The 12,401-nt window shown below is 37.2% G+C and overlaps 1 protein-coding gene across 3 annotated transcripts in view; it reads left to right on the top strand.

The window, feature by feature from the left end:
• Positions 1–12,401, top strand: part of LOC126267319 (vesicle transport protein USE1) — a 130,096-nt gene that overhangs the window by 87,107 nt on the left and 30,588 nt on the right. For all 3 annotated transcript variants that reach the window (XM_049972419.1, XM_049972420.1, XM_049972418.1), the window contains exon 3: positions 1,533–1,582. In XM_049972419.1, coding sequence (XP_049828376.1) covers positions 1,533–1,582 — 50 coding nt within the window. The remainder of the gene's footprint in view (positions 1–1,532; positions 1,583–12,401) is intronic.

Below are 12,401 nucleotides of genomic sequence, written 5' to 3'. Positions count from 1 at the left end.
TGTTAACTTCCTTTCTGCATTTAGTTTAATTGTGATGCTCCACGTGGTAATAACTTCTGTAGGTAGTGTAAATAGTTTCGAAGAATTGTCTGTATTTGTAAGAAGAGATTGGCTCAACCCACAGTATCTGAACCAAATATTGTGATCATGGAAACTCCAGGAGTGAAACAAAAGTAAGGATAGGCAACCATCCATCTACAATTGATTGATGTATGGTCCATTGACACAGCTAGAAAATTTCAGTAGTTATGATACACCTCTTATTTCCATTCTGCCCCCTCCCTTCTCTCTCTCTCTCTCTCTCTCTCTCTCTCTCTCTCTCTCTCTCTCTCTCTCTCTCTCTCTCTCTAAAATGGGAAAAATCATCTGAGGGGTTTCCCATTGTCATTTTTACTAACTAAACCAAATGTTCAAAGTATGAGAGGGTGTGCTCTAAGCCCTGACAAGTCTGTTCTAAAGTCTACCTATGAACGCATTTTCGATATTGTCAGCAAGGAGAATCGTAAGGAAATGCTTGCAACTATATTCATAACATTTACAACTTTCACGAGCCCTAGAGCTACAGATAAATGTTTGTGTGGCAATTTTGTAACAGGCTAAATGGAGTCTGTATTCAACTGCTTGATGTTGCCATGAAATGAATGTCAGAGCTTATGACAGGGTTTGTACTTCCATGCCACACGCTATTCAGCTTCATCCTTTGGTAATTCCTAAAGAATAAAGTAAGGAATGAGGAAGTTCTACACAGAATCAGTAAAGAAAAGAACATTTGGAAAACACTTAACAATAAGATAGAACAGGATGGTAGGACTTGTGTCAAGACAACAGGGAATAACATGCATGGTATCAGAGTGAACAGAACATAAAAACTCCAAGGAAAGACAGAAAGTGGAGTACTTCCAAAAAATACTTGCCGACATAGGGTGCAAGTGCTACTCTCAGATAAAGAAATTGGCGCAAGAGTGGAATTCATAGCATCCCTTATCAAACTAGTCAGGAGACTGATTACTCAAAAGGACTGTGTGCATGCGCCTTCACTACCAGATTACCTGTGGAACTACTGAAACAGGACTGAAAAAAACATCAGTTACTCCAGATATGCTAATTAAAGTGGTGGAATAATTCTCCTGTTGACTGAATGAATGTATGCCAGATGACAAAAGGTTAAAGTTTTAAGCAGTTCGATTTGTTTTCCAATTTAATGGAGATTCTGTTAATGTAAGCCAGAGTTAATAAATGTCACAGAGCTTCAAAAGCCTAATATTCTTTTTGCACCTTCCGGTATTACAGTTTTCTCCATATAATATATTAAGTTTGAAAATTCATCTTGAAAAACATTATATGCTTACTCTCAAAAAGCAAATGTGATGCAGCTAAGGTAATCAGACAGAATATTCAGTAAGAAATAATTCACTTGGCACAATTGGCATATGTTTTCTAGTCAAAATAATAAAGGTAAATAACATTTTATGCTTATCTGTTATTTCTTACTTTCTATGCTCTGTTCTAATGCTTCGTGCAATTCTTTTCAGTATATTTTAGCCCTTGATGAGATGATTTCAAGTCTTCAGAAGTTGCCCAAGTAAGTAGAAAATTTGATGCTGAATTTTTCAGTTTTAGATAGCACTGCTGCATACTTTCAGTTCTGTTCTGTGTTGTTTTGATATGAAACAGCTATATAAAATTTGATAAATCTTATTGCCCTCCAGCAATTTATTATTTTCGTAATGACAGTAAAAATCTTTTGAAATGTGAATAACACTCAAAGACTGTATACAACAGAGAGAGAGAAAGATATTTTCAGTGCTGACTTGCACATTCTGAACACCATTGTTGCCCTTGAAGAGAAGAAAGGATAAAGACAAAAATAATGATGAGGGAAAGTACAGAATACCCTTCAACTTAGGATAAGCCATGTGACCTTTTTATTGAGTTGTACTGTGTTCCACATCATTTAGTTGCCTTTATGTCATAGTTTGTTAATTCATTCATTCAACTTAAGGTCTGCTAAGTCTGTGGCTAGATCTTTTCATGTGTGTCTTCTTTCCTTCTACAGCATAATGCTGGCTGAGACTTCTAAAGAGGAAGGTGTATCAACATGTCCATATATATCCAAAATAGTTTTACTCATTTTGCTTTCAAATGCTCACAGTCAGAAATATAAGACACACTAGGCTCCAATACCATGTTATATAGTGTACCCAGTGGCATCATACTTGTGTCCTGTGGCCAGGCTACAGGAGAGGCCGCGTGAGATTTTAAGTTTGTTCACAAAATAGAGTCAAAGCTCCATTGACAAGTGCTTTAAATACATGCGAACTTGAGTGGCTCAAACATTCCTCCTGTTATGGATGAAATAGCTGGTAGAAAGAGAATGTTTGTTGTTTTTCACTGATACTGCAATTACTGGCAGCCACAGTGGAACAAAACAGCAAATTTTCATAAGACTTGCTTAAAAGGACATCCACAACTGAGCTTCATGCTAGAATCAGATAATTAACCACTTCAGTTGTAAATAATTTTATTCGTTTAATCATGACCAGTTTTAGGCGATTATAACCCCATCTTCAGGTGTACAAGAACCATCAGTTGTGTGGCTGCCATACATAGAACACCAGGCTGCAGCCGTTATGCACCACACGATCCTTGTATACCTGAAAATGGGCATACAGTCGCCCAAAACTGGTCATGATTGAACCAATAAAATTATTTTATGTGAAGCAGTTAATTATGTGATCCTAGCAAATTTTCAGTTTGTACAGTGTTCTAGGAATCTAAAATTTAAAATCATTGAAAAGGACCCTAGTATTTTTCTGATGAGTTCAGCTGCGGCTCTTTGTTCCAATCTCAACTTAGAAATGGCAGATGCTTCTGTGAAATTAAAATGATTTTAGAAGACTTTGAAGACATGTAATGTAGACATATTACAGAATGGTTTTCAGAACTGCACCAAAGTAATTAAGCCAAAGTAAGTACTGCATGCTTAAGACAGACAGTCACAAGAAGGTGCAAGTCAATCAAATTATTGGCAAACAAAGAAAATACAGATAACAGTAAAAATAGGCTCTTTGAAATAAAATGACAGCAACTGCAGTGACATAAAAGCATGAATGCCAGGAGAAAAATGTAATGAATTTGAAAAGCAAATCTTGTTTCATATCATAAGTTTGGAGTAGAATATGAAAGACTAAGCATAATTTTAATTATGCTAGAAGTAAAGTTGTTAATGTTAAGAATGCAGAATTTGGTTTTAATTGAAGAGTAAGTTTGCAGGTTGAATGGTCTAGACAGCTTTTAGCAAGACAGGTTCCCTACAGTCAGGTTCCAACCAATTAGTGCACTGTTTGAAATATTTTGAGATTTTTTCCACATGCACAAATCAATATCTAGACTGAAGGAAAAAAACAGAAGAAAATTGTGCAAGACTGACTAGTGATAAAATCCCAAATCTTTGATCACATCACATCATTTACTAGCTGAGCCACCAAGCCACTTGCAATAATTAACAAGCACATAGAAACTAAAGCACAAATAGAACGGTGAATAAAAAGTCACAAAATCACTCATGTCCAGATTTTGTGAACCACTGGTTTTAAATAATTAACAATAACAACGTACTGAAAGTATATATTTGCCAAAGGATGGATATAATTACAAATAATGAAATTGTATACAAAGAGGTCTTTGTCAGTTGCTAAAAAGCTACATGGAAACAAAAGAGGACAGCTTTAACATTTGCAAAAAGTAAAGCACACAAATTAACAGTTAATTAAAAAAATGCTCCATGAAAATAAGAGGCCAGGAGAGGGTGATAAATTATACAACACAGGCAATGGAAAATAATTTCTTGAATAGAGAGTTAAGGAATAAATTTGACAGTGTCAAGTGGAGCAACTATATATACATATTAGGATTCAGTATGTGAAGTTAAGGCTTGGAGCTGTTGTCTGCTTTGACACCACAACTATGCAGTGAGCGGTTACTGTTGTAACTGCGACCAGGACGGTCGCGGGGTAGCAATGACAGAAGGCGCGACGGGACCCGCGGAGAGGCCCACGAACAACGACACAACGGAAGAGGACGGACACGACCAACGAAGGACAGAACGAATACAACAAGACTGAACAACTGAGTCACAAGGAAACAAACATGTCCACTCGTACACGAACCAGGAAGTAAGCAGTCTAGTGCAAAGTGAGGTGTAAACCGACGTAAGCAAGATTAGACTGATTGGCTGAGCGATAGGCCGGCACTTAAGTACGCTATCGGGGGCACCGCTATTGGCCACTGGGACCACATGTTCCACTGTGGCGCCCCCACACTAAAAGCCAGGAGGCGCGCACTGCCACAGCTTACGGCGCGATGGTGCAGAGACCTCTATGGGTCTTCGACATCCATGACGTCTGGCGCGGATTCAAATTCCGCGGCGCGTGGAACCAGAGTTACCTTTACTCCTTCCCTGATCTGAACACCAAGCATAGCAACATATTCCTTATTTATAATGTTAACAAACTGAAGTAACTACAACAAAACAGACCAAGGAAGAGCTGCACTTATTGTAAATGGAGTATGATTTGCTGTGTTTCAACATTAAATATGCATTCAAGATTTTTTGAAGATGCTGCCGAGAAGAGAGGAAAAAAAAAATCAGTAAACCTGTAAGTCGGAAGTTAAATAACTGAAGAGTAGTAAGAGCTATAATCAGGTATATGGATGTCTTGGTTAAATAGATCAGTAAAGCAGTTAGTAATGAGTGGATGCACTACATTGAGCATGTTGCGCTCAGCAGCATGTGGTGAACGCAGCTCGTGGCCACTGGTTGGCAGTGGACATTCATTCCCATACAGTGTCATTAATTCCCATACAGTGTCATTAAGCATTAGGACTAATGTGAGTGTCTTGGACATTTTCCGTCTCTCACAGTTGTAATTTGCTCAGAATCACAGTCACATTAATACACAAAATAACAACAGTTGAGGTGATGTCCAAGCGAAGCAATGGTTAAACAGTTCTAGGCTTGGACCAGAGACTTTGTAGGTTCTGTGACAAGCAGGCCAATGACTTCCTATACTTGTGCCACTAGGCTGAAAACTGTAGGGTCCCCTAAATGGGACATGGATGCAGCACACATCAGAGGCTGCTAACCAGGCAGGGATTTTTTTAGATTAGATAGTTCTCCGTCCAGTCCAGGTAATTATAGCTGTATGAGACTTTAAAGCATTAATGTATGTGACTCACTTCATTTTCCTAGAAATAAAAGTCTTGGAGCATGTAGTGAGTGCTGATGGAATCAGTCCTGATCCAGAGAAAATAACAGCAGTCACAGATTATCAGATTCTTCAATATGTTCTTAATGCGAGAAGTTTTCTCAGAAGGTGCTTGTGTTATTCAGTGTCTCCATCAAACAGTGTCATGTTGACACTACAGTCAAGTTCAGATCCAAATGCATGGTCATCAATTGAAGTACAACTCTTAGAACTGAAAGCACATTTATTACTGACATCAGCATATAGCCAGAATAGAACTGAACTTCTGGATGAAGAGAGCAGCTATTTATACAAACACTGAATATTCCAGAATGTTGGTATTTATGCAAGCATTGAATATTCCAGCCTATAAGAACATTACAAAATAAGATATTTCTAGAGCATTTCAGAAATGATAAATACTAAATAACGAATAATTGTTGGTGGTTGGGTTCGATTAGATTAGATTAGATTACATTTTCGTTCCATAGATCTGTGCTGAGGAGATCCTCATGGATGTGGAACGTGCCAATTTTTTTTATTATTATTTGTTTAATTTTTAAAGCTGAAATAACAATACTAATAGTACGAATATATACAATACATCATTTGTTTCTATTAAAAAAATTCATCAATGGAGTAGAAGGTGTTGGCCACTAGTAAATCTTTCAGGCTCCTTTTAAACTGATCTTTATTTGTAACAAAATTTTTTATGTTTGCTGGCAAATTATTGAAGATGAGTGTTCCTGAGTAGTGGACTCCTTTTTGAACTAAAGTAAGTGCTTTTAAGTCCTTGTGCTCATCATTTTTGTTCCTGGTATTGTATGTATGAACTGAGCTGTTTGTTGGAAAAAGAGATATATTATTTAGGACAAATTTCATTAAGGAGTAAGTATACTGAGAGGCAGTAGTTAGTATACCCAGTTCTTTGAAGAGGTTTCTACAGGACATACGTGGGTTGCCAGTTGAAAGCCAACCACCAGCATTTCAGAAATGTTCTTGAAACAGCTTACATTTGTAATGTTCTTATGTGCTGGAATAGGTTTGTATGAATACCAGTATTCTAAAATATTCGATGTTTATATAAATAGCTGCACTCTCCATTCAGGAGTTCAGTTCTGTCTTGGCCATAATTTGTTGTCAATAATAAATGAACTTTTTGTGTAAGTGTTGTACTTTGTCGATGACCGTGCCTTTGGATTTGGACTTGATTGTTGTTTCGATGTGCAATATGTTCCCCAATCACATAGTCATCATTGGAGGAGACTTGAATCATCCAGCAATTTATTAGGATAATTGTAAGATGTAAGTGATGGATGGCACAAGACACCATGTGAAACAATACTAAATGCTTTCTCTGAAGACTACCAACAGAAGTTAGTTCATAAATGCAGTCATGACACAAATATATTAGAACTAATGGTAACAAATAGACCCTAGCTATTTGAGGATTTCCAAACAAACTCGCTGCAGCCCCCTCGGGGCCAGGGGCTGCAGCATATGTGATGCCAGATTAGAAAAAGTAAATAGCGAGGCAGTCATTCATGTCTCAAGAAATAATGTGAAACCGTCAGCTCAGGGCATTACATGCATGGGAAACAGTGATTCAGATTTAGAAAAGTAGTTGACAGGGCACTACATAGGTATCTAGTAGAACAGTTCATGTGGAAGTGACCCTCCATGGTATATGGCTTCTGTTCGAAAACAGAACAATATGTGTAAAACCAGAGCGTAGGGCTATAGATGGAGGGATGCTAAATGAAAACACATTCCCAGAAGGGCGATGCGTAAGTGTCCAACAGTTTCTGTGACAGAATCTTACTGAAAGATCTCTCACAAAACCCAAAGAAATTTGGTTGTATGTAAAGATTGTATGTGGCACCAAAGGTAGTGCCTAGATACTCATGGGTGACATAGGAACTGAAGCCAAAGGAGAAATGCTGAAATCTACTTTCAGGTGTTCCTACCACTGCCACCCCCCCCCCCTCCCCCCACCCCCAAAGGGAGATACAGAAGTACTGATTCAGTTTAGTTCTTGCTCCACAGCAAAGATGAGTGAGAAAGATATTAGTGGCACTGGTGTTAAAAAAGAGGTGAAATGATTAAAACTTAATCAGACATCATGACCCAAGGCAGTGCCTATCAGATTCCATACGGAATTTGTGACTTGAGATAACCTTGAACAAAAAAATTGTGCCCCAACAAGAAGAAAGCACACCAACTAGAAAGGTATCAGAAGAGATCTACAAAACTACTGTCAAATATAATTCACATTCATCTCTTTTAGAAACTTATAGTCTGTTCTGTAAAATCTTTTGTTATTTTAGTTATTATGCAGCTGTTGGACTTTACAGAGAGAATGAGCTTAGTTACTAAATAAACTTGACCATGTGCTTAATATGAAAACATGCCTCTTATATTTTTCAGGTGTTAAAGTCTCTCAATTGAAAGATGGGAAATGTCACTTTGAAATAATAACAGTATAAATCAACTTTACTTCAATTTATTATCATTTTAGAAAGTAACTCACTTCCTAACAATGCCCAGGCATATCCACACTTGTATCAGTAGTTAAGCTCATTTCACATGCATGCTGAAGTAACCATAGCTGCATTGCATTTCCACATTAATTTAACAGTTGGAACTGTTCATGGAAGCCTTTTCAGTTACGTTCCAGTAGCAAAACATTTCTCTGACAGAAGTTACTGACCAACAGCCAAGATACTGTGAATCACTAAAATGATTTTACACTATGATCCAATGTAATACTTTCAACAAATAATCATATTTCCCAATAAATTCTTTGCAGCATTTATGCAACAAGCCGCTACAGTTGATCTCTTTTTATTTAACCCAAACTATGATTCTCTGCACACTAATGCTGTGTGTGACCAGTAGTGGTTGGCATTATTGATGTTAAAAACAAGACAATGTGTCTGCCAGAGAAAAAGCAAGCATGCTCAGCTTTGAATGAAAATTCCAGAAGCCAGTGATGAGTAAGGAGTACAATATCACTATTGCGTAACATCAAAGATAGCATTACCCCAAAAAGAAATTTGGAATCCCAAAGAAAATTTTGACCCAACAATAACATCCCCAGAGAAACAAATAACTACACACTAATGAATAATCCAGCAGTCGCTTCCTCCTGAGTCATCATACTGTAGTACAATAAAAATATCAGATATGCTTCACATTCTCTGATCCCTACACCAAAGATTTACAATTTGTTTACATTTTGTTTATAGATATGGTAAGTTGACAAAGAATATACAAGGAAACTGAATTGGTCAGACACCTAAATGAAACAAAAAAAATATCAAATCAGTATCCATGAGAATAGTGTCAAAACTATGTAATGCCGTTCAATTAAATCTCTGTACCCTAATTATTAACTCTCCAATAAGCAAGGACATATCTTACTAGTGTAAAGGTATCTTCATATAAATCTCTTTAGATTTATATGAAGACGCCTTTACAGTAGTAATACGGAAAGATAGTTTCCACTCACCATACAGCAGAGGTGCTGAGACACAAATAAGTACAAGAAGAAGACTGTCAAACAAAGGCAAAGGCAGCCAGAGATTGTTGTGTAAGAGGGGTGTGTGTGTGTGTGTGAGTGCGCGCGCGCGAGTTTTCTGATGAAGGCCTGTTTGGCCTAAGGCTTTGTTTGACAGTCTTTTTGTTGTGCCTGTCTGCAAGTCAGCATCTCTGCTGTACGGTGAGTAGCAATTATCTTTTTCATATATTATCATTGTTCCATTGCGATTTTCCATTGTTTGAAATCTGCAGAAGTTATGTTCACAGGTTGCACAGAAAAAAACAGTGTCATTACAAAATCATCACCTCTCAAACAATTCGGAAACATTGTATACCTTTCTGTTTTATCTAGTGCAACACCACTGAAAATTCCCCTTGACATTGTAATGATGTATGACTTTTACTTTTTCAGACACATATACACAGACTCAGCAATTACGATACTTCAGGTGTCTCCTACACATAATCGTTGCTCATGTTAAGCAAAAAAAAAAAAAAAAAAAATTAACCTCACATCTTAATTATACTTATAAGTGCACTTTAGTACATAAAAACAATCAAATGATTCATATATATTCACCAGACTGGAAGCTAATTAGTTACCTACTGTTTGCCCAACATGGTGAAGCACCTTGAGACTGTACGTAAAATAGAATGTTATTACTCAAGTGAAAAGCAGTTTACTCTGGTTATTTAATAGGAAAACATAGCACAAGAATAATTACTATCTGTTTCAGAATTTCCAATCATGATAACAAAACTTGGTTCTATATTGGTGCATTTATAGCCACAGAAGCAAAATTGAAAATATTTATCCTTCAAGAGTAAAGAACTTGACAAAGCAAATATAATGTGAATAATAGTTCAAATGTATTAATTAGCATAAGGTAAAGAAATATATAAAAGTTTATGCTGTATAACAAATGTAAAACAGAAAATACGGTGTTTGTAATTGGAAAATATCTTAACATGCTGATTTTTGTTGTTTTTCTTCTACTGAGAATGGCGTGGTTAGTGTGTCAAAGCACTGATTGTTGCTCAGAGGCCACCTCCCCTTAGCTCTGCCTGTTCTGTTTTACACAAGTTTGCATTTTATCTTGATGAAGCACTCCGCTGTCATTCCGTCTTCTTCTGCTGTACTGTATTTAATTAGGTGAGCTGTAACCATCTCCGTGGTAATAGCGTCTACTCTCATTTCCTTCATTTGTATTTTCTATTCACTCCAATTGCTTCTCGTCTCTTTCATTTTACTCTAATACTGGCTGCACACAGGCAGATTTCTATGACACGCCAGAGCTGGGGACCAGTTCTGTGGATATTTTTGGCTGGATTTGGTCTGCCGATCTCCAGCCCATTGTTGTAGGCCATGACCAACAGATCTGGTCTCTCAGACTTGCCAGAAAAGAGGGTCGCTTAGTGTGTGGTGTAAATTGATGGATTTTCGTTATTTATCCATGGAGATCCAGGACTGTGGTACTTGGTCAACAGGCCAGAGACCACAGATGATGGATTTCAGTAGTTGTGACTGTGTCTCCCCGAAAATACATTTTTAGGTATTCTTTTCTGTAGTTCATTTTCGGGTTTTGAAGCTTGTTTATTCAGTCACAGGAGGTTAATATTGGCAATAGTAAGAAGAAAATTTTGGCAGGGCAATTTGTATGCTATGTACTCACAAACTTCTTGAAAGAAAAGTTGCACAAAATGAGTCGGAAAATGCAATGCCGAAAGACAACATTCTAAACATGAAAAAGATTCTCGAGTCTTTGTGAACAGCGGTTCGTAATACCTGTAGAATAATGAAGACAACACAGTTATTGGTAATACAATAATGAAAGTAATACAAGCAGCTTTTTATTGGCACTCACCATAGTCTTTGTTTATACAATTCATCCCCCTCCCCCTTCTTGCTTCTTTCAAGAAGCTTGCACTTCTCTGAGTTCTTTTCTGAAATTATTGAAGGTATTTTAAATCTGTCCAGTGGAACAAGCATGTTGTTCTCACCAAACATATTTTGTTTTATTGAATAAAATGTAATCAATGTCCGTTACGAAATATGTTTTCAATGTGGCTGTCTTTTGAGATCTACAAACTGTTTGTTATTAAAGATGTTGATTTTACTTACGTCATTTTGTGTCCAGTTTTTGCTCACATGAAACACAACATATTTCACATCAAGAAATGTTTAGCTCAGCAAAGCGGTGTGGGATAATCAAACACGTGAAACTCCAGAAAAGTGCAAGCAGGTGGCGTTTCCTCCAGGCTGTGGCTTCGTAATGCAAATACTGTAAATTGAGCTAATCACGTATTTTGGCTGTCGTAACTTTGATAGGCAATAGGGCTTGATGGCTACAACGGCATGGAAACTGAACTTATTCAAAAGGGCCCACTCCAGTTCAAGAAAGTTCTTAATCGTGTGCCTGCTGACACGTGCACTACCTACCATTCCTATAATTTTAATCAAAACTCAAACCAAAATACTATCATTAATGTGACCTAGTTACATGAAATTCACACTGATGTGACAGCACTCAGTTTATTCTATTTGTATCACAAGCAAGATTATCCTCACCCTGCAACCATATTCATGCAGTTAACATGTTTTGAATTGAGTCTGCCATTGCTGGTAAGTATGTTACGGTCATTTATAATTTAAAATCATCCTCTGACTGTCTAAATGATTTCATTTCCAGAAATTAATTTCTTTTATTCTTGACCACATACTGTGCATATTCTCGTGATCATCTTTTTAAGGAGGCTCAGGTGGGACTGAAACACTTACACACCAAAGCAAATTTTGGGCGCCAAACAGAATGTTTCTAATACAATAGGGCTCTCCCATCAGTGGGGGGATCAAAGATGTGTAAGGCTAGATTCAAACAGTCCAGGACGGGATTGATTTATGTTCCCTCGCAAGTTAGGGCTTGCAGATTTTGCAGAATCTGTTGGACATATTCAAAGCCGGTTGCTACACTCTGCTTGTGTGTGGCCAGCTAATATTCACCCCACTGCTCCACAGTTCCAATTATCCTGCTACTCAAATGACTATGAACTTCACACAGTACGCATTGCATCACCCAGCAAACCTTGTGGCTTTCTTGAACTGGTATTTAAGATTCTGATTTCTCTGTAATTCCTTTTCCAAAAATTCGGATTACATTTTGTCATATCTTTCAATGTACGGACACTTGCAAATCAGATTTAAACTTTCAACTTCTGTGCTTTTGTACCAGTATTTTTCCAAGAACATGATCTCAAATTTTCATACAAGAACTTTCCTTTTCCTTGCTTCGAAGACAACATATCTTCAAGTTTCTTGTCACGATCTAGTGAACTCTTGACATTTTACTTGTAAATCTTGTGTTTATTTTGTATCAGTCTGCTTCAGCATCTCTGTAGTAATAATCTTTGCATCCTATGCTTGAATCTTCCTCACCAAAATATATTTTTTGTCCACTGTCGAAGCATCTGAATCGATAATGAGAATGTTAGCACCCGATTCAGTACTATCACCATCTGTACATGTGCTACTCATTGTGTCATCGAAGACTGCAATAGTTTGAATTTTGACTCCATTTGTATAGAATATTCTGGAAGAAGAATTGGTGTGGTTTACGA

Source organism: Schistocerca gregaria, chromosome 4, assembly GCF_023897955.1.
Source record: "Schistocerca gregaria isolate iqSchGreg1 chromosome 4, iqSchGreg1.2, whole genome shotgun sequence".
Taxonomy (NCBI): domain Eukaryota; kingdom Metazoa; phylum Arthropoda; class Insecta; order Orthoptera; family Acrididae; genus Schistocerca; species Schistocerca gregaria.
This window is presented reverse-complemented; position numbering and strand designations above follow the sequence as displayed.